This window comes from Olea europaea, chromosome 2, assembly GCF_002742605.1.
Source record: "Olea europaea var. sylvestris chromosome 2, O_europaea_v1, whole genome shotgun sequence".
Classification (NCBI taxonomy): domain Eukaryota; kingdom Viridiplantae; phylum Streptophyta; class Magnoliopsida; order Lamiales; family Oleaceae; genus Olea; species Olea europaea.
The window spans coordinates 579512-599727 of NC_036238.1; the positions used below are offsets into that span (position 1 = coordinate 579512).

Genomic DNA, 20216 nt, shown 5'->3' on the forward strand with positions numbered 1-20216 from the left:
ATTTGCTTTTAATGCAGTAATTTTATTTTATTTTTATTCAAGACATCATCAAAGCGACCAAAGCCTAAAGAAAAACATAAAAAGAAAGACAAAAAATGCAGGTGGAATTGAAGGAAAAATGCCCATGAGAATGAAATTGCAACTTTTTGGAAGTAGCATTCAGACTAGTGAGCCTGCATGAGTTTTGGTTTTTACCTTTTTGTTATCATTCACGAGATTCACCCACCCCAACCCTCACGAGATCCTCTCTCAATCAACCAGTTTCCACAATATTTACGGCGCCACACGTTTAATTTCCACCACATCTTAGCTTTCATTCAACAAAACTTTCTAAGTTGGGTTGGGTGGTTGTGCTCTGTCGACCGTGTAAGAGTACTTCGGCAAGCGACATCAAAATGAGTCGGTGAACTTAACCTATTTTAGATCAATCCCAACTAGTTCATGAGTTGGTCTGCGTGAGATTGTTCAAATGGGTGACCTATGACGACCGACTTAGTACGTTAGATTTTATTAAAAAAAGGTAAAAGGTAAATGTAAGCAAAACTAATTGGTGATGTTTTAGGCGTGAATGTTATTTAAAAGTTCATATGATTAAGTAATTGATAAACAATGGTCTAAAATGGGGTTACTCGATATTGTAAATATCATTGATCAACTATGAATTGAAAACTTTTTATTTTAATTGGTCTTTTATTAAATATTAAAATTCATTTTGAATAAAATCTTGAAGTGGAAGAGCATATATTGGGCCTAGGTTTAGGTTGACCGATTCATGGGTAAATCATTCACCCAGGTAAATTTGTAGGTAAGATTCCTACCGAATGCATTGCAAATGTTCAGTTCAATAGGCTGGCAAATTCATTTTTACACTAAACCTAGTTTAAGGGACGAAGACAAAAAGAACTTCACCAAAAAATGAAATAAAATAAAAAAAAATATCAATCCCCACCGGCCTCCCTTAAATCCCTAGCGAGATCGGGATGGTAATGACCATCGTGGCCCCTTCCTACACTTTTGTCATTCCTATGTGCCATCCCGATTCAATGTGGCCCCATCAAAGTCACCAACTAACGGTGGATTTTCCTTCTTTGGTATCATTGGCCGCATTTCGCTCAAAGGGTTGATGGAAGATAGTGCATCAAGTTGTTTGCAAGGGTCAACTTGATCCTTTTCCCCAAGGATCTCACACGTTGGTTTGCCTCTGGCCTAAATCAACCTAAGTTAAATGAAGTCTCTAATTCCATTCGTTCCCCTAACTTTCTTCTCACAGTGTTAGTGTCGGCCTAACGGAGTGCTTTTGCCGTTGATGTTCTTTCCGATCTCCACGCACAAATACAGATCTTTGGTACCATCCTTGATACTGAGATATACCATAAGACCAATAAGTTGATTAGAGATCAACTTCTTGGCAAGTAGTTAGTTTATAACAATCAAAGTAAATAAGAATGGAGTTTCTTTGATGACCTGAGATCCAATTGTAGAAAAAACAAAAGGTTGCGGATAACTGTTTCAAGAAATTTGCATATCCCTCTTTTTTTGGATAGAATAAAAAAATCCCTTCTTTTCCATGCTTGAAAAACAAAACTTGGGCCGCGTCGTCCAAATCATCGGTCCGGTACTAGATTTAGCCTTTTCGCCGGTCAAGATGCCTAATATTTAATGCTCTGGTAGTTAAAGGTCAAGATACTGTTAGTAATTTCCTAGTTATATCATCCGCAACTGCCTGAATCTTGAGACGTTCTTTGAACCAATCATAAACTTTATTGAGATAGGTGAAAAATCCCCCTCCTAGAACCGTATATGAGACTTTCGTCACATACAAAGACTTAATGGCATTATTAAATATATTATATATTGATGGTTGATGTGGCAAAAGGACCGAGCAGCTCGTTGAAGTTGAGTACATGGACAGCTAAAACGAGCCCAAGCACGAGCCGAGCATCAAGCTCATGAGCGGCTGGTGGATCGTAAGTTCATGAGCCCATGAGCACGAACAAAAAAGTTTTAAAAAAAAATTGAAAAAAAAAAACTCGAGCTCATGGCTATATGTTGTCTCGGCCCATTATCATCTCTAACTGATGGACCTAGGAGGTCCAGTGGACGCACATTTGGAACTGCAATTGATTGATCAAGTGTGAAATTGAAAGGCATTTCTCATGTGTATGAGAAGCTCGAAGCCCTCCCAAAACTTTGATATTAGCCTTGCTCCAGAGAGCAAAAAAGATGAGTAAAGAACTGGTTGTGTACGTACTAATAATATATTTGATAAGGTGAATTGAGGTAATATTGAACAAAAACGGAATGTGAATTGTGTAATGTTGCTTAGACATGGTTAATAGACAGGGATGTTGACAAGTGCTGCGTTATCAGCATTTGTTTGGCTCTTTTTTTTTTTTTTTTTTTAAATTTTAATGTTTTGAATAGTATTTTTGTTGTAGAATGTGTGATTGAAAAAGATAAAAATTCGATTTACGTGTACTATTATTTTATGAAAGATTATGTGATTGAAAGTAAGAGTAAAAAGAAAAAATTAAAAAGAGAGAGGGGATCAAACAGGCGCAATTTATCCTTAGTTTATTTATTTATAATATGTTATAAATTAAAAATGAAAAATATGAACTAAGACAGGACGGAATATTTTGTCATTGGGAAGGGGCAGTTAATGCCATTAATAGCGCCCTAAGTAATGATGTGAAAATGGTACAATTGTAATTTGTAGACATTACAATGTAGTATTATAATGCATAAACTTTTGGTTCAAGTTTCACCGTGTTATCTATTTTTAATTGAAAAAATGAATTTAACATCCACAAAACAAAGCATAAACATTAAGAGCCCTTTTAGTTTGGTTTAAAATCTGATTTTAATCTAAATCAAAGTCAAACAATCAAGATTAACTACATCTTTCGTGAGCCATACAACTTTTCAACCACACATTTCAAATATTTTTTTATCACAATCTACTAAAAAATTTAATTTAATTCCCACTAATCACCCTCTAAAACAAAGTTCATACTAATTTCAAATATTGGTGTAAAAACTATTCATCTAGTTGTTTCATTGCAGTGTGGACCCCATGATTTATATTTTTTCCTCCCCTCTAATTTCTCATTGCTTTCATTTTCATATATTTATCTTTCAGATACCTTTGGATCTCTCCATTCTGACTGATTTTAGTTCATTGCTTTCTTTTGTCTCTTCTCTCCTCTTCTATCACTTTATATATGTACATATTTCCATTCACCTTTCTTCTTTCTTTATTCTATCAGATCTAACCCCCAAATACAGCTTTATGAATTTTCTCATACATACACATATATAAACCTGTTCTTTCTTTGATGAAGATCACAAGACCCCATCAACATCTTCACATCTATCAAATCCATGCATGAAACCAATGAATTATTACTGTTTTTGAAGGTTCCAACAACCATTCCTTCAACTGTTTGATATAAATACAATCAGCTGTCATAGGGTTATACTTTGTTTAATTCTCAGGATGTCAACGGATAGCTTGGCTGCAAAGATAGGCGGAAAAGATGAAAGCCAAGGCGCCGGCAGCAGGAGAAACGCGGCGCCGAGGCCTCAAGAACCAGCCCTCAAGTGCCCTAGATGTGATTCATCAAACACAAAGTTCTGCTATTACAACAACTACAATCTTTCACAGCCAAGGCATTTTTGCAAGACTTGTAGAAGGTATTGGACTAAAGGCGGTACCTTGCGCAACATTCCAATAGGCGGTGGCTGCAGGAAGAGCAAGAAGATGAAGTCTTGTTCTAGGCTTTCTGGGGAATCAAAGGATTCTAGTGGATCATCCGATTTTGGTTCAAAATTGAATTTTTTTCAGGGTTTTTCACCAGCGATGGATTTTCAGCTTGGAGGGCTAAACTTGCCTGTAATTCACCCTCCAAATACTGGTCTCTTAAACCAGTTTTCACCATCTTTCAGAAACCTGCCAAATTCCTCTGGGGAGATTGCACCAAACCCTTGTTTTAATCTTGATTTTTCAGGGAGTTCATCTCTAATGGGATTCAACTTTCCATTATCTTCTGCACTCAAACAAGGAGAAGGGACTTCAGGGATTCAAGAAATGGGCTCATCATTGAATATTCATAGCAATCTTGCAAGCTCTATTGAGTCCTTGAGTTCGATGAACCAAAATCTGCACTGGAAGTTACAACAAGAAAGATTGGCAATGCTTGAACCTAATCAGATTCAGAAACCGCAATCCATTTTGTTTCAGAATCTGGAAATTTCAAATCCAGAAGCTTGTGGAATTGGAAGTTCAAGAAAGGATGGAACTGAGACTCCAAGTGGAAACTTATCAACTGAATGGTTTTTTGACAGCATTTATGCACCAGGTACAACAACTTCAGCATCCAATATTACTGTCAATACAAACGAAAACAACACCAGCAACTGTAATGGAATGTCATGGACCAATTTGAATCAGTACAGCGCACTGCCGTAGCTAGCAGACAAAAATCAAAAGGTATCCTTATAAGAGCTGTGAGAAGAATTGAAGAACCGAAGATATTATAGGAATACATACCAAAACTTATGCAGACTTATCCTATTATTTTCATATTTTAGTATTTTTCCATTGCTGAATCAAGATGTGAACTTTTGGGAAGTTTGTTTATGTTTTATTTGCTGTGAATCAAACTGAAAAGAGTTGGGAATTAGTGGCTAAATAGGTATTAAAGTTTCTTTCTTATCGAATTTGATTTTAGTTAAAGATTAATTAATGCTCAGAAGTTCAAAATCAAGAATTGTTGTTGTAGTTGATCGATGTTGGAAATTTGAACATAATTTAGCAGTGTTTTCAAGATTTAGTTCTTTACTATAAGAGATAATAAGTGAATGGTTGCCTATGATTGGTTTAATTTTGTGACACTAATTTCGAGTTTCATGACGTTTATATATATATGGAAGGCATATCTTGTCCATTTATAAACACGTTAGAGCGCCTTTTTTAGAAGTTGGTTTTTCAGGTGAGAGTTTTAACAAGCCATCCTTATTTTGAACCATAATGAACAAGACCGTGTGGGACTACTACTGGTAGAATAAGATTATCTAAAGTCACAAAAAAAATAGAATGCCATAGGTATCAGTTTTGGATGAAGGTCTGGCCTATCCATTTTATAAAATCCTTTTTTAACATTCTTCCTTTTAAGCTGGTTTGAGAGCGAGTACTCATAGAAACTGATTATTTAAAGTCGTCACTAACATGAAAATAGAATGTCATGGTCGTCATATCTCAAACGAATATATTGTAACGATTTTTAAGTCTCACATCACCTAGGACTAGCGAGAATCCAGGTCAATCCAGAATGGTTTGAGTCGCAGTACATTGATCCAACTTGGAAAGCATGACTTGTGAATTCATACACAACTTGATTCTAACATTTATGTTATTACTATATTAAACTAGATTTTTTTTATCATCGGAAACTTTTTGAGTTGATCTGTGTAGAACTACATCCAGCGGTGGAAATAGGACGTCCTTAGTGTCATTTGGATCTGATAGATTTTAATGAACTTTAAATGTCACTTCAATCGTGAAAGGTAAGAGTTCTAAGTATCAGTCGTGGAAGGCATGACATGTTAGTGTCAATTTTGAACGGATAAATTATAATACTTTCTAGGTCCAACATCAGTCGTGAAAGGCATGACTGGTGAGAGTCAGTTTTGAACAGATAAATTGTAATGATTTTTAGGTCCCACATCACTCGTAGAAGGCGTGACTTATTAGTGTCAGTTTTAAACAAATAAATTGTAATAATGTTTACATCCCACATCAGCCGTGGAAGGCATGACTTGTCAGTGCCAATCGTAAAAGTCATGACTTGTGAGAGTCAGTTTTGAACGGATAAAATATAATATTTTTAGATTCCACATTACTCGTAGAAGATGTGACTTGTTACTGTCAATTTTGAAGTGATAAATTCATAATAATATTTAAGTCCCACATCAATCGTGAAAGGGATAACTTGTTAGTGTCAATTCTCAATGAAGAGACTCTATCGAAAGTCCCACGTCACTCATTATTTGTAAAACAAGGTTGTTCATCGTTCTTCTTTATAATCGAGTTTAACGTTGAGTCTTGCTTATGTAACTTTATTATAACTTTTATCTTATCCATATATTATATTAAACTAAATATTTAAGAAAAATTCACTCGCGTTAACTAAATTTTTAATCCTTGCAATTAGGCGACCTAACTTTAATTCGGAGTAATTACACTAATGTAGTTTAATTTGCAAATTATTAGAACGTTCTGTTAGCCTTACATTCAGCCACTTAATAGAATTGGTGACATGGCCGTTAAAAGTAACGAATTCTCAATGCATTCCGACGAGTCAGCATAGTAAATTCCACTTGCGGTCAATGAATTTAAGCATTACTTCTGAACTTATAATTTTGGGCAATCAAACCACTGAAACTTTAATTCCAATGTTCTTTAAAAAAGATTCAAAATAATATTTTAAGACCAATAAATAAATAAATACATATGAAACAAAAAAAAAATTAAAAATGGATACTTCCTGTCTAATAGAACCGAAGTTGAACCATTAATAATAAATAAAATGATAAATATATATGCATGTAACAAAAATATTTGGCAAAAATATGTTATTTTTCAAAATTAATTATACTTATAGACAAAAATTACTTATTAATCTTGGTTTCAATTAATTTTTATTTTATATATAGAAAAATCAGTTATTAATTTTGTAGATAAATATCACTTTTAATAAAAATCTAATTATATATGTAGACAAAACTAACTTAACTAAAATTAATTGCAGTCAAGTTTAGTAATGATTTTTGTCAAATACTTTTTTGTTTATTTACATTTTTATTATTTTATTTATTAACAGAAATTCAACCGCATTCTATTATGTAAGAAGTGCGTATTTGGAAATTTGAAATTGTCTAGTTTTTTAAAACTTCGAAATTGGCTAGTTGTAGAAATTATTAAGTAATTATAGTATTTACGATTTTAATTTTTTGTTATGGACTATTTTATTTATTTAATGGTTTTAAACTCTTATTTTGAATGTTTTTTCAGGGCCTTGAAATTAAAGTTCAATCTTGTGATTGCTCCGAATACAAAGTTCAGTGACCTAATTGCAAATAAGGTTAAAATTTAATGAACTCGGATGAAACTTCCTTTGCTGACTTGATAGAACATGTAAAAATTCCATTACTTTTAGAAGCCACAACAGCCGTTCCGCAGTTGAACTTAGAGCTAATAGGGTGGCGTAATTGTTCACAAATTAAAGTACACTAGTGTGATTGCTTCGAGTTAAAGTTAGGGACGAATTTATGATTGGATCCAAGATCGGATTACAAAAATTCAAATCGAACTAATACACGAAAAAATTTTTTTTACACATAACCCCCGCACATCCGTCCCTGGTTAAAGTTCAGTGTCCTAATTACAAGTATTGGACAAGTTCAGTGACCACGGATGAAGTTTACCCCTTCAGACCATCTTAAGCCGCATTCTTTGAAAAAATACATTTTTAAACAGTGATTTGGCCTTTGTTTGATTCCCATTCTTTGAAAAAAAAAAATATTTTTAAATAATATTTTGACATCATTTTAACCACACATTTTTTAATAAAATAATATTACACGCAAATTCAAAAAAATTTCTTATTTTTTAACTATACATTTCCAATCAATATAGTATTCAAAAATTCATTTTTATCAAAAGAATGGGGCTCAAATAAGAGTTTAATATCATTTCAACCACACATTTTTCAATAAAATAATATTACACGCATATTCAATTTTTTTTTATTTTTTAACCACACATTTTCTATCAATCTACTATTTCAAAATTATATTTTTTCAAAATAATTTGGCTCAAACACACACTAAGTCCTTGTTTGAGCACCATTCTTTTTATAAGAATACATTTTTGAATAGTATATTGATGGAAAATGTATAGTTAAAAAATACGAAATTTTTTTAAATATACATTTAATATTATTTTATTAAAAAATATTTGGTTAAAATAATGTCAAAATATTATTTAAGAATAATTTTTTTTTCAAAAGAATAGGCTTTGGTATGAATTAAAAGTCTAATTACTTTTCGCATCTAATGCTAATCTTTTGTTGTTATATACATTTCTTTTGCATCAATCGCTTTGGGATTAGTGTTAGATTTGGACCGTTATTAAATAGAGTTTCAGAACTCTTCTCACTGCGACGCTGTCCCTCTCTATCAGGTAACTAAATCTCAGCCTTCATCAGCCACTGACAATATATACTTATTTGACACAAGTAAACAAAAACTGCACCCTTCTTCCCTGAGCCTACGCCCTGCAACCCAAAGCCCTACACCCTTATTTTCTGTTCTCTTTATACACACAGTGAACAGATGAATTTACGTTGACAGTATTTCATTTGACTTTGGACAAAAAAATATAATTAAAATAGTTAATCCCGTGTTGATATTTAAAAAAAAAAAAAAAGGTTAAACCCCAATCTTGAGGGCCCTCATCGTCCTACTTCTAGAGCTTTGTAAGGGAGATAAATAGTGGGATATGCCCCAACAGACCAAGAAACAAGAGCTGTATGTACACTGTGCTTACAAGGAGTCCAATTTCATGTCTCAGGAATCGAACCACCACACTACGGCTGCCAGCAAAGCGTGAGATAACCTCATTCATGTCCTTTACACTACTGGAATATGCCCTGGGAGGCAATCCGGTGTTGATATTTGAGCACATGTAAAATTGTCGGTGGCATTTTCCCTGTAATAATACATGAACACACCCACACAGTGTTTAGAGTGGAAAGGGGGGATGGATAGACATTTTTTTACTGGACTAATACATAGATAAGAAACGTTTCATGGGAAGTTATTTTTCACGTACGGAAAATTTAACTACAACCTGTGGAGTGTGTGCCTGGCTAGGCATTTTTTGTTATAATTAGTTGCATTGGTGACTAGAAAGTGTATTGAATGAAAGACTGAAGAAAGAGCAGAAAAAATGGAATAGGGTCTGTCATTTGTGTACTTTGGCAATTGCATGAATATGTTTTGTTAACCTTCTTTTGAGTGTTGGGAAGTGAACCCATCTTTACGAATGAAGGGAAAAATATCTTCTCTATTTCTAAATTGCACATTGAGTATCAAAATAGCGAGCTTTGCGACAAGTTAATAAATAAAGTATCATTCTTACAAAGATTTCCTCGAATAAAACTAAAAAAAAAAAAAAAAAAAAAGGGAATTGTTTGGTGATTTTAACTAAGATTAAAATTATCTAAACCAGTAACTAGTGTTCGACAATCTAACTTTGAAATTAATACGATGATCAAGAGTGTTGAGACTTTCGATTATGTCATAATTTTTTTTATTTAACTTCGCCCATCACATTTCAACTATTCGTGGGTTACAAACCAAATTTCTCTAATATATTTGATAGTTTCTCTATGACAAAATCAAACCTAGCTATTATTTTGAAAACAATTGAGTTTTGAATAATGACTTTTTTGAAGAATCTATGGTTAAAAAGTATGGAAAAATACCTGGTTTATGAGCAAAATGTTTTAGTGTAAATGTGTGATTAAAAATGAGGATGAATATTAAAGAATTTTATTTTAAAGAGAGACAAACATGAACTAAATACTATGTCACTATATGGGGAAAAAAATAAAAATAAAAATCCTACACGTTCAAGCACTTGAATTATACAAGAAATTTCAAGTCACTACAATTTTCATAATTTAGAACATCAATGTTATACTATTCGGACCAATCTACACTACAAATTCAATACAACAACTATAAAAAATATTTCATTATGTCAATATTATTTAAGTGAGATACCACTAATCTAAGGAATATATTTTTCCCCCAGTCAGATTTTTTACTTTATTTCTTTCTGAAGTTATACATTCCTTTTAATCTTGCTCGTGAAGCGTAGTTCCCAGTCAGATTTTTTTACTTTATTCTATTTTTAAATGAAATTTGAAAATTTGTGGAATCTTGAACAAAAATTTTGACCAAAATATTGGACAAAATTGTTTAGGAATTGCACTATGGTATAGACCGTGTTGCATGCTTCAACTAAGAATGAATTTAATTTGTGAGTTGAACTAAAAACTAACTTTATTGTATACTTCAACATTTATTTATTCAATATATAAAATGAAATTATTTTTTAATACATTGTCTACATAGTATTGCATATCCTATTTTTCCTAAAATAAAATTCACATGGTGTTAGTGTACATCTTTTTGCACTTCCGAAGGTGGACACCTTGAAAAAAAAGATAATAATAATGTGGCTCGTCTAGTTTAACTATAATTTTGTGATGTGCACAAATATATGGATATATGTCTATATGTGTGTTTGAGTCATATTATTTTGAAATAGTGTATTTAGGAATAATAAATTGATGGAGAATGTGTGGTTAAAAATGAGAAAAAATTTTGAATTTGCGTTTAATATTATTTTATTAAAAAATGTGTGATTTAAATGATATTAAATTACTGTTTAAGATTATATTTTTTTGAAAGAATTCGGCTCAAACAAGGCTATATATAGGGCAGAGTTAGAACAATGGACCGAGCTACACGAACCGCCGAAGTGATAGCGGGAATGACCGCACACACATGAGGGTCAGGATTTTTTAATTCACATGGGATGCACTCCTTCCATGTGAGGGCGCAATCATCCTCATGGTTATCGGTGCGAGTCAAGTGGCTTAATCCTAGAACAATATGAGAGAGGGAGTTGTTCTTGGTAGTTCGAAAAACGAGAAGAATGCATTCTTGACGTCAAGTTGTTTGGCAGGGAAGAAGTCCATTCAACCAACACCATCCATCAAATGACCTCTCATCATTACTATTTTAGCTTTTAGCAAAATTTCAATAATACAGAGCTGTTCATGACATCCTCAGACCTGAATTTACTTCCAAAAAAACACAAATTTTGTTTGCAGTTAATATCAGTATTCTGCCTGGCCTTAACCACCAATCTTTGGAATTTTCTCTACACCGTTCCAGTTCATGCTTTGTAATTAATCTTGACAAAATAAAAAATAATAAAAAATAAATAATATTGATTTGAACTTGAAAATGAAGAGATTTGGAAGGTTGAAAAGTTAATTTGTTAGAGATTAATATAGTTTTTAGTCATGTACATGTGACATTAATTGGTACGATTTTGGATAAATGTAATAAATACTGTGTTATTAATTCTCAATTAATTAACATTCACATTAATTTAAATTTAATGAATCTTGACTTGATAAATCTTGATCTACATTAATTTAGAGATATTATAGATGAATTTATTTATATTTATGTATCTAAAAAATTTAATGAGTATTTAAATTCATGGATTAACAATTAATTCTTATGTACCAAATGTAGTATAAATATGTTGCTCATTTATAGTATTTAATCATCACAAAAAAATTTAAATCATAGAAATTGAATTTTGAAAATAAAATTTTCTTCCCTTAAATTTCTATTCTAAATTATATATATATTTTTTAATTCATTTGAGACTCATCAAATCCTTTCAACAAATTGATATCAAATATTATTTTTATCACACTTATAAATTATTTCTAAAAAACTTGCAATGCACGTTCAACTCTAACTAATTTACATAAAGATTTGGGATGTAATATTTCCAAAATGAAAATAATTTCAAAGTACTAATTTTACTAATTTGTATTGTCACTTTACAACTTAAGTTAGATATACTGCATTAGGGAGAAAAAAAATAAAAAATCTTCTTTATGAGCAATTATCTTCCTTTTTCTATGCTTTCACTTCCATATTTTAACAACGTTTCGAAATGATCGTAATGATGCTTATCCCACGAAAATTGGTGTTGTCCTCTTAGTCAGAAGGATTATCAATTGCCTTTTCCAGTGAAATACTGAATATGTTACACTAAGGGCCTCTTTAATTTGACTATGTTTTCCATGTAATTTTTTCCATTTTCCAAACTTTTGAATTGTTTGATAGCAAAAATTTTAAATGCAATTTGTTCTCCATGTTCCCTCTACACGTGTCATTTCCATGGTTTTGTGGAAAACCTAGTCTCACCATTCCAGCCTTTTTTTTTTTTTTTTTGGACAATTGGAACAAATTTTATTCCCAATTGTAACAAATTTTGTCCCTTTAATTAACAATTTTCATGAAAAATAAAGCAAACAAATACCAAAAGATCGAAAATTTCAACATTTTTCAAATAGAAAATTATACCAATCAAACACATTAATTCATAATTCCCAAAAAAACAAATTCTTAACAATTCAATTCCTTGGAATTCGTTCTCTTTCCACCCAAACTCCATCCTTACAATCAAACAAACCCTACTATTAATGGACACTTTTTTTTTCCCCTCTCCCCCCTCTTAGGCTTCCAAGTGGACCATAATCTATATGCTGAACTGACTACACTAGACGTGTATCCTATAAATGACTCTACAATATGGTCCGAGCAAAGCACAAATCGACAACCTAGTATAGATTAGCTGTAACAAGACAATGGGCAACTACATGATATTTAAAGATGACATCTCACCTACCACTCCCCATATTTCGCAATATGTACTTTGTTCATTTTCATTGGAAAGTATGCAATATTTGAAAACCTAGCAAGAACTCAATTTGTATGTCTTCCTACACCCAATTTCAATATGTGACTCGAGATTCGAAGTGTAAACTGTTGTTGCACCACCCCCTAGAATTGCAACCTTCACTCTAACAAGTTATTGGGTGGATGGAGATGTGGCCAAAATGTATTAACTACAAGGTCAGGAAGATTTTAAGTTCAATAGACAAAATCACTCAGCTTAACGACCAAGAATTTTATGCAAACTTCAACAGATATCACAAAATCACTCAAGGACCAACTGTTTTATGCAAAGTTCTCCATGTCTCCAACTGTTACAAGCAAAATGCTCTTTAAAAGGATGTTAGTTGGATTTTGTCGTTGGCGATATATAAAATATTGTATTAGATGGATAATCAGATCTGAGGTTAACACATTACAATCAAGCTTAGCGAATGAAAGAGCCAGGACAGATATTGTCCACTCAAGCATCACATTACATGTTAATGATACAAAGCAACTGTTCTAACATACAATACAGTTAAACAGCAGTTAACAGTATATATGCAGCTGTGTTTCTTGTAAGATTCAAGAAACCAGAATTCAAGTGGCCTTTCTTGTGTGCACAGTGAAAGCAGTGGGGTTTACTTTGTTACCTTGACCAAATCCTTTTTTTGCTATCCCTCTCTTTAATCACTTGAACTGGATCTCTGCTTGTTTTGTTATGAATAGCAGGCCTTTGAGTAGAGATGACTGGCTTAGTCGTTCTTGAAACCCTGGGAAAAGGTTTAGGCGGATCGGATTGTCTACCTCTGTTATCACTTACTGGAGTTGGTACCGCCATATTGTTCTCGACTTCACTCTTCCTTCTTGACAATCTTTTCTTTCGAACCTCTTGAAGAGTATTGTGTTCCTTTACCAAAACCGATCCTTGAGCGACTTGGCGTTTTGCTGAATTTAAGCTCCTTAGAATATGGTGCTCAGTCTCAGTTGTGATCTCGTCTCTAACAGATTGTTCATGTTCAATAGGGGTGGATCTAAATGGATTGACAGATTCTGGAATCACCTTGAGTGTCAACTGCTTTTCTTGCTCTCGTACCTTATCTTCAAGTTCTTTGATCTGCAATTAGCGTAGGCATATTAGTACTTTTGGCTACATCATTTCTTTTGATCATACATACTTAATGCCCAGCAGCTTCTGGTTCATTCGACATTGTTAGAGAAGAAAACACATTAGAGCTAATGAAACGTGCACGCTTAGAGTGAAAATACACATTTACAGGCACTAGAGTGAGAATGGATGAGAGCTTCACCTTTTGACGAAGTAACGTGACCTCTGGATTCTGTTCCTGCTCTTTCAACTTCGTCTCAAGCTCATCAAACTTAAAGTCCGAGAAAGAAATTGTTAGAATTAGTTTGTCACGTACTACGTCAACCATACTTCCATGTTAATGCAATAATAAATTTTAGCAACCTTGTATTGAAGGATTACAGAGCGAGACTCATGCTCTTGGACTTGCTCTTTCAGCTTCTTCTCAAGATAATTAACCTGGTTCACAAATATGATAAAACTTTCCATCACCATGAAAAATCAAGCAACTAAAACAATCAGAAGGGGGGGGAAAGCGCTTCTACAAAGATTCAAGTCAGAGAACCTTTTCCTGGTATGCTGTAGACTTAAATTCTTCTAGATCTTTGAGCTTGTTTTCAAGTTCTACTACCTTCATCAAAGTTCAGAGATAATACGAGAACAATTAGAAAAATTTCGAGCTATTAACATACTACTAATCATCGTAGATAAGGCACCTTCTGTTGAAGTCTCTCACAAGTTTCTTCCTTTCCCTTTAACCTCTCCGAAAGAAGTGAAATTTGTTTCTCGGATTGGCCATGGAGTGATGTCTTTAGCTCAAGCTGGCCTTCTAACTCTTTTATCTTGTTCAGTTGGTTTTTGTAAATCTGATCCTTCCCTTTGGCTTTACTTTCTAGGTTTTGTAAGCTCTCTTCAAGGGTTCTCATAGCTTCGTCTTTGGACCTAGATTCTTGTCTTGCTTTATCAAGCTGAGAAAGATACAAGACAGATGGAAACAAATGCGTGACAAAACCAAGATGAGATTAGCATATATTAATATAATCAATATATTAACAGAACATTTGATTTAGGATTGCCAGACATACCATCATTTTCATCTTTTGGAGCTCACCGGTATCAATTTGCTTTCTAGCAGGACCCAACTCAACTCCTCGAACTCTGGTTGCAAAATTAAGTGAACTCAATGTTTCACTTAAATCGTGATCAGAAGGACTAATTTGAACAAACATCAAGGTTTTCGAGTCACCACCTACAATAATGTATAACCTTATTCTGTTAGAAAATATGGACCCAATATAAGAATGTAAAATCTACTTCTCACTGGGCTACAGACATTTTTTAATAGGGTAGAAAACAAATAATGTCATTACCTAACGAATCTTGGAGTAGATGAGTCAGCTTGGAGTTCCTGAATTTGCAACCACAACACATTAAAATCTGAATGTTAGCGTCTCGTGTGCAGCTGGACCAAATTAGACGTAGAAGATTAAAGAAAACCTGTAAGGTATGTGGCTGCTTTTATTTGCCAAGGCAGATATAACATCTCCAAGAGCTGAAAGCGACCTATTGATGTTTTGAGCTTCCTTGAGCCGATCACCTTGGACATCGGTCTTTGCAATCCGCTCACTTCCCGCCAAATCTACAAGCCAAAGCTTACTCTTTGTGCACACTTCCGTGAGTAAATTCTTAGCTCTTACCATTATAGAAAGCATGCTGAGATGAGATGACGTATTGATAAGGATAATACCAGACAATTAGGGTATAATTGGTAAAGTGGACTAATCAATATTGGATAGTAACAAAGACCAATGAGCTAAAAGCTTTTTCATTGTGCTATCCAATCTTGTACTCTATACCAAACATATTAACTTATAATACAGTAAATACGTTATGGACAAGCAACAAACCAAAATAGCTGGGAAAGCTGTTTACCAGTGAGAACGACTGCTATGTTCGTTCACATTATTTGATCCAACAGCTCGAGCACTACTTCCAGCCTTCAGAACATTCCACACTTCATTTATGTCTTCCACTTTGGCTTCCACAATCCCCGGGATATGATGAAACCCTTCTGAGGCTTGCTTTATCTCTAACCTAGAGTTACAGCGTGGAGAGCAGTTCATTTCAAAAGTAAAGCAAAACTATTTTTCTAAGTTAGTACTTTTTTAATGGCATGTTTGGTAAGGTAGGTTAGAAAGTACTTGACATTGCTAAGTTCAGTTTAATATTGTATTCCAAACATCCACCAGATGCATGTAGAGTGCATATAAGAACAAGAAGTTTACTTCTTGGATGTCGATGTAGCCAGCAGGTCCCTTATCTGCTCATTGTAGACTTCAAGTACACTAACTGAAATGCTGTAAGAAAAAGTTTCACTCCTCTCATTGGCAATTTTGAATAATTCTTCCAATGTCCTATAATTCACTCCTCGGTTAACCTCAGTGCCTTCCATTGTGAATGTCTTGCCGGTTCCTGTCTGTCCATAAGCAAATATACAGACATTGTAACCATCTAATACTGAAATCACCAGAGGCGAAGCATCGGCAAATACATCAGCTGTTTAATGATAAGACAAAAAGGTTAGCACAGAGACAACTTGTAACCGCAATAATATACCTGTCTCCAAAATCTGTCTTGATATTTTTTTTTTTTACGAAAAAATTATACATCAAACAAAGTAGAGTACCTTGACCATCTTTTGGTGTGTAAACACGGTCAAACTTGAAAGTTTTTTTTGCAGATCCACTACTTAGAATTCCAAGTTCTCCATCCTTGGCTGCATCAAACTCCACAACCGATGCACACCCAGATGAGACCTCTGACTTGCTTAGCGGACGGCAGCGACAGAATACCCGAATATTTCCTGATGTTCAAACTAAGCCATGGTTAAAAACATTCAATGATTTGTCAAACTGAATAAAAAAAGGTTGCGAACCTTTAGTCTCCTGAACTTGATTATAAAGCTTTCGTCTCTTCATTTGCTCTTCATTATACTTCACTTTGAAATCCTCGCACTGTTCAACTGCAAATTGATCTATATTACATAACACCCCCTACATGTAAAAGTTTATTGAATTTAACTTTCTAACAACTTACCCAGTGTCTGAACTGCGGAGACCATTTTGCTCAAATCAGGAATGGTATCAGCACAATCATGCGCTTCACAAGAAAGCTGCATATGCTCTCGTTTCAACACCTGTATAAAATATTTCAGCATGTTATTTGATATCACAAAGGAACTTTTTTCTTATTCGAACACTATTTCCCTCTGAAATTTCAGAAGAAAACAATACTAAATACCTTTACTTTATTCTGTAGATTATTGATTGCCACAGCCCAATACTTCTTCTCTTTCTCATATTTATTTGAAATCGCCCCAAGTTTGTCAGCTTGCTTCTCAAGAGTTTGATCTATTAAAAAGGTAAAAAGCTTATAACTCAGAAAGAGTTAGAATGCCTGAAACATCGTTGCAAATAACTTTCTATTTTTAAACCTAGTTATTCCATTGAAAATGTTTACAGGTTGTCCTTCATTACCGAGGAACATAAGCAGAGGAAAATTAAGACCTCATAATCCAAAGAATACAAGGAAATCATGAAAAATAGGCATCCAATGACCAATAGTCTCTCTAAATTAGTCTGATCCTGAAAATCTCTATATTCAGTAGTATCAAGTATAATTAGCTGGAATGTAAAAGATAACCACCATAGCTATATTCTTCATGAAAACAAACTAGTCTTCAACATTATCTCTTCCCATTTGATTTGAAGTACCTACTAAAATAAACACCCATTACTATTTCTTATTCTTCATAAGGACTTACTTGATTTCCCTCTTCATTCTTTATTTTCCCTTTTTATTTTACTTGGTATATCTGGCAGAATCTGGTATTATCATTCTCAAACTTAGATTCTCATTTTCAAAAGCAGAATGCAAGAAGCTAACTAAGTTCAATTTATACTGTGAGAATAAACCTTACAAATTATCTCATTAGAAGACTGAAAGTCAAGTTGTGAGCAAATCAACAGGAAACATTATAATCTATTCAAATCAGGAAAAGTTATAATCTATTCAAATCATAAATGAGAAATGATTGAACATTTCCAACACATAGGAAAACTTCAAGAGTAATATTCAACATAAAAAACAAAACAGTTATGCAAATTTCAAATTTGTGGATATCTAATCTAAATGAAACCAAAAGACACTTTGAGTCCTTCCCCTTCACGTGAAAAATATCAACAATGCTCTCTCGAAATAAATTTAAAAACAAAATATTAAAGTTAGAAATTTATTCATTAAATCTCACCAAGGGTATATGTTTGGAATGTCTTGTTGTCAAGATCCATCCTAACCTTCTCTAGCTGCTCGTTAGTAGCTGTCCAAGACATCCAAGATTGATAGCATTCATCTGTCTTGCGCTGCAACTTATCACTCAGCTCTTGAATCGTTTTCTCATACTTGGCCGTTGATTTCATTCGCACTTTTGTTTTCTGCATGCTCCAAATGTCATTAAGTAATAAGAAGTCGGAACTCAGGCCCTTGCCCTTAAATTACTGCAAGCATAGGATCAGTTGTAACATACCTGAGTTGATGGATACTTTATCTCGGTCGCACAGTTATTGCATACAAAATATTCACAATTAACATGAGGTACTGCAACCAATGAGAGATAATTAAAGATTCATAACTTTCTCGTTTAAATTCTCAACCTTTATTGTGGTGTTTAACAGCATAGAAATACCTGACTCTCTAGGTGGTGCCCTCCTAACACATATGCCACTGACTACTGGGCTTCCAAGTATCCCTTCAAACCGTAACACCAGCAGCCCATCATCCTTAATAGAAACTCTAGCATCGACTAATTGCAAAGGTTTATTGGAACCAACAATTGAGAAGATATCAAAATCAGATAAAATCTGCATTTAAAATAGCCCCAAGTTATTAACTGAAACATGAATATTTTAGCATTATAAATAACAAAGGAACGGAAGCTATAATCAACCAACTTGCCATTTCATCTTTCACAAAAACATTGAACACCCGCATTCCTTTGGGCCCATCTATATTTATTAATTCAACAAAATGAAGATCCAGAAAGTAATCTCCAGGGGAAAGACCATCAATGCGGTAACAGAAATCTCCCAATCTTGCTGATTGATAAATGAATGGATAGTCTCCACCGCTACTGATTAACTCCTCAGTTTGAAATGTATCTCCCCCTTCAAAGAATTTGTCATCCCGAAAGCTTATACCGAAATCTGGTTCAATTGACTCCTTGGAACCAGCATTAACAAAAAGCACAATTTCCTCTAATTGAAGAAACCAATGCGATGAAGTTAGAACCATGATACACAGTACATATTATAACTTCATCAAACTCACAGAAAGCAACAAGAAAAGAATTGTAGTGGGCTTAAAAGCATGAAAAATAAGGCGAATTTCAAAAATTTCCATCCACTTTTTCTTGCTAGCTGAGCAACAAACTTGTCGACCAAAAATTGACAACAAAAATCATCAACCTACCTTAACTCGTGAATAACTATTATCTCATAGAATGACATCAATTATATAATTTATTTGATAAAAACCCTAATCTTGATTCTGAGAGATCGTAGGTCTAAACATCATGTATAAAAGCCAACCTGAACAATTAGGTTTTCGGAATCCATTCGGGACTAATCTCGAACCAGAATCGCAGACCATTGAATCAGCTAATGACTCTGAACTTTCATCTTCTTCCATGGCTGAAATTTCACTTTCTTGATTCAAGATTTTATCTCCTTCACAGTAAAAATTGCAGGAAGAAACACATGGATCTGGGATTTGGACTTCTGGGTTATTCCCTAACGGATTGATTTGAACGTTCTCCATGAATTTCGGTGCTCGTGAGCGGGAAAATCTTCAAGTTTGCAGAAGAGAAAAGCAAATGGCTTCTTTTTGCAGTAGGAGAGCGTCAGTGTGTGGAATAGGTATTTGTGTGTTTGTTGTTTGAATTTGAATTTGAATTTGTCGACCGTTTAAATTAGGGAAATTTGGAAGGGCCTACTATTTACGTTATATACATTCCTATTAAAGTATTTAGGCCTGTTCGATTCACATTTCTTAAAAAAAAAAAATAATAATAAAAAAATAAAAATCTTAAACAGTCATTTGATAATATTTCAACCATACATTCTTTAATAAAATAATTTTACACGTAAATTCAAAAAAATTTCTTATTTTTTAACCACACATTTCCCATTAAGAGTAAATTTAACCAATAATCACTGAACTTTACACTTGATTACTACTTGCTCACTCATCTTTCACATATTACTGAATACTCACTCATCTTTTCATATAATTGCTCATTCACCACTCGTCTCTTCAAATAATTGGGCGACTTTTACGGTAAATTTTCGACAACTTCCGACCACAAAGAATGTCGAATTTTGATACCGTTGGAAAGTCCACGATATCCTCTTTAATTACCACCCAAAATCTCATTATAACTCCAAGGGATTCGATCGAAAAATTGCCTTAA

General features: G+C 33.6%; 2 protein-coding genes across 2 annotated transcripts; one reads left to right on the forward strand and one right to left on the reverse strand.

Moving 5' to 3' along the window:
• The first annotated feature begins 3142 nt into the window (after positions 1 to 3142).
• On the forward strand, positions 3143 to 4769 carry LOC111408269 (dof zinc finger protein DOF5.7). Its single transcript, XM_023038054.1, has one exon. The coding sequence runs from the start codon at positions 3500 to 3502 to the stop codon at positions 4469 to 4471; it is 972 nt and encodes a 323-aa protein (XP_022893822.1). The 5' UTR covers positions 3143 to 3499; the 3' UTR covers positions 4472 to 4769.
• Positions 4770 to 12981: 8212 nt separating this feature from the next.
• LOC111408281 (kinesin-like protein KIN-14R) lies at positions 12982 to 19697 on the reverse strand. Its single transcript, XM_023038061.1, has 19 exons — positions 19336 to 19697; positions 18704 to 19002; positions 18435 to 18609; positions 18276 to 18346; positions 18000 to 18183; positions 16991 to 17100; positions 16787 to 16886; positions 16626 to 16712; positions 16377 to 16553; positions 15976 to 16246; positions 15623 to 15784; positions 15188 to 15403; positions 15061 to 15098; positions 14776 to 14939; positions 14407 to 14658; positions 14256 to 14321; positions 14075 to 14149; positions 13914 to 13982; positions 12982 to 13720 (listed from the first exon to the last, which is right to left on the reverse strand). Exons 1-19 carry the CDS (start codon positions 19562 to 19564, stop codon positions 13253 to 13255), a joined length of 3213 nt encoding a protein of 1070 aa, XP_022893829.1. The 5' UTR covers positions 19565 to 19697; the 3' UTR covers positions 12982 to 13252.
• Between the last annotated feature and the right edge of the window lie 519 nt (positions 19698 to 20216).

Coding starts and splice junctions, on each gene's coding strand:
- LOC111408269 (XM_023038054.1), top strand. CDS start 3,500: ATGTCAACGGATAGCTTGGCTGCAAAGATAGGCGGAAAAGATGAAAGC.
- LOC111408281 (XM_023038061.1), bottom strand. CDS start 19,564: ATGGAGAACGTTCAAATCAATCCGTTAGGGAATAACCCAGAAGTCCAA. Junction 14,659..14,775: donor TCCAAAAGATGAAAATGATG/GTATGTCTGGCA, acceptor TATCTTTCTCAG/CTTGATAAAGCAAGACAAGA. Junction 14,322..14,406: donor GTGAGAGACTTCAACAGAAG/GTGCCTTATCTA, acceptor ACTTTGATGAAG/GTAGTAGAACTTGAAAACAA.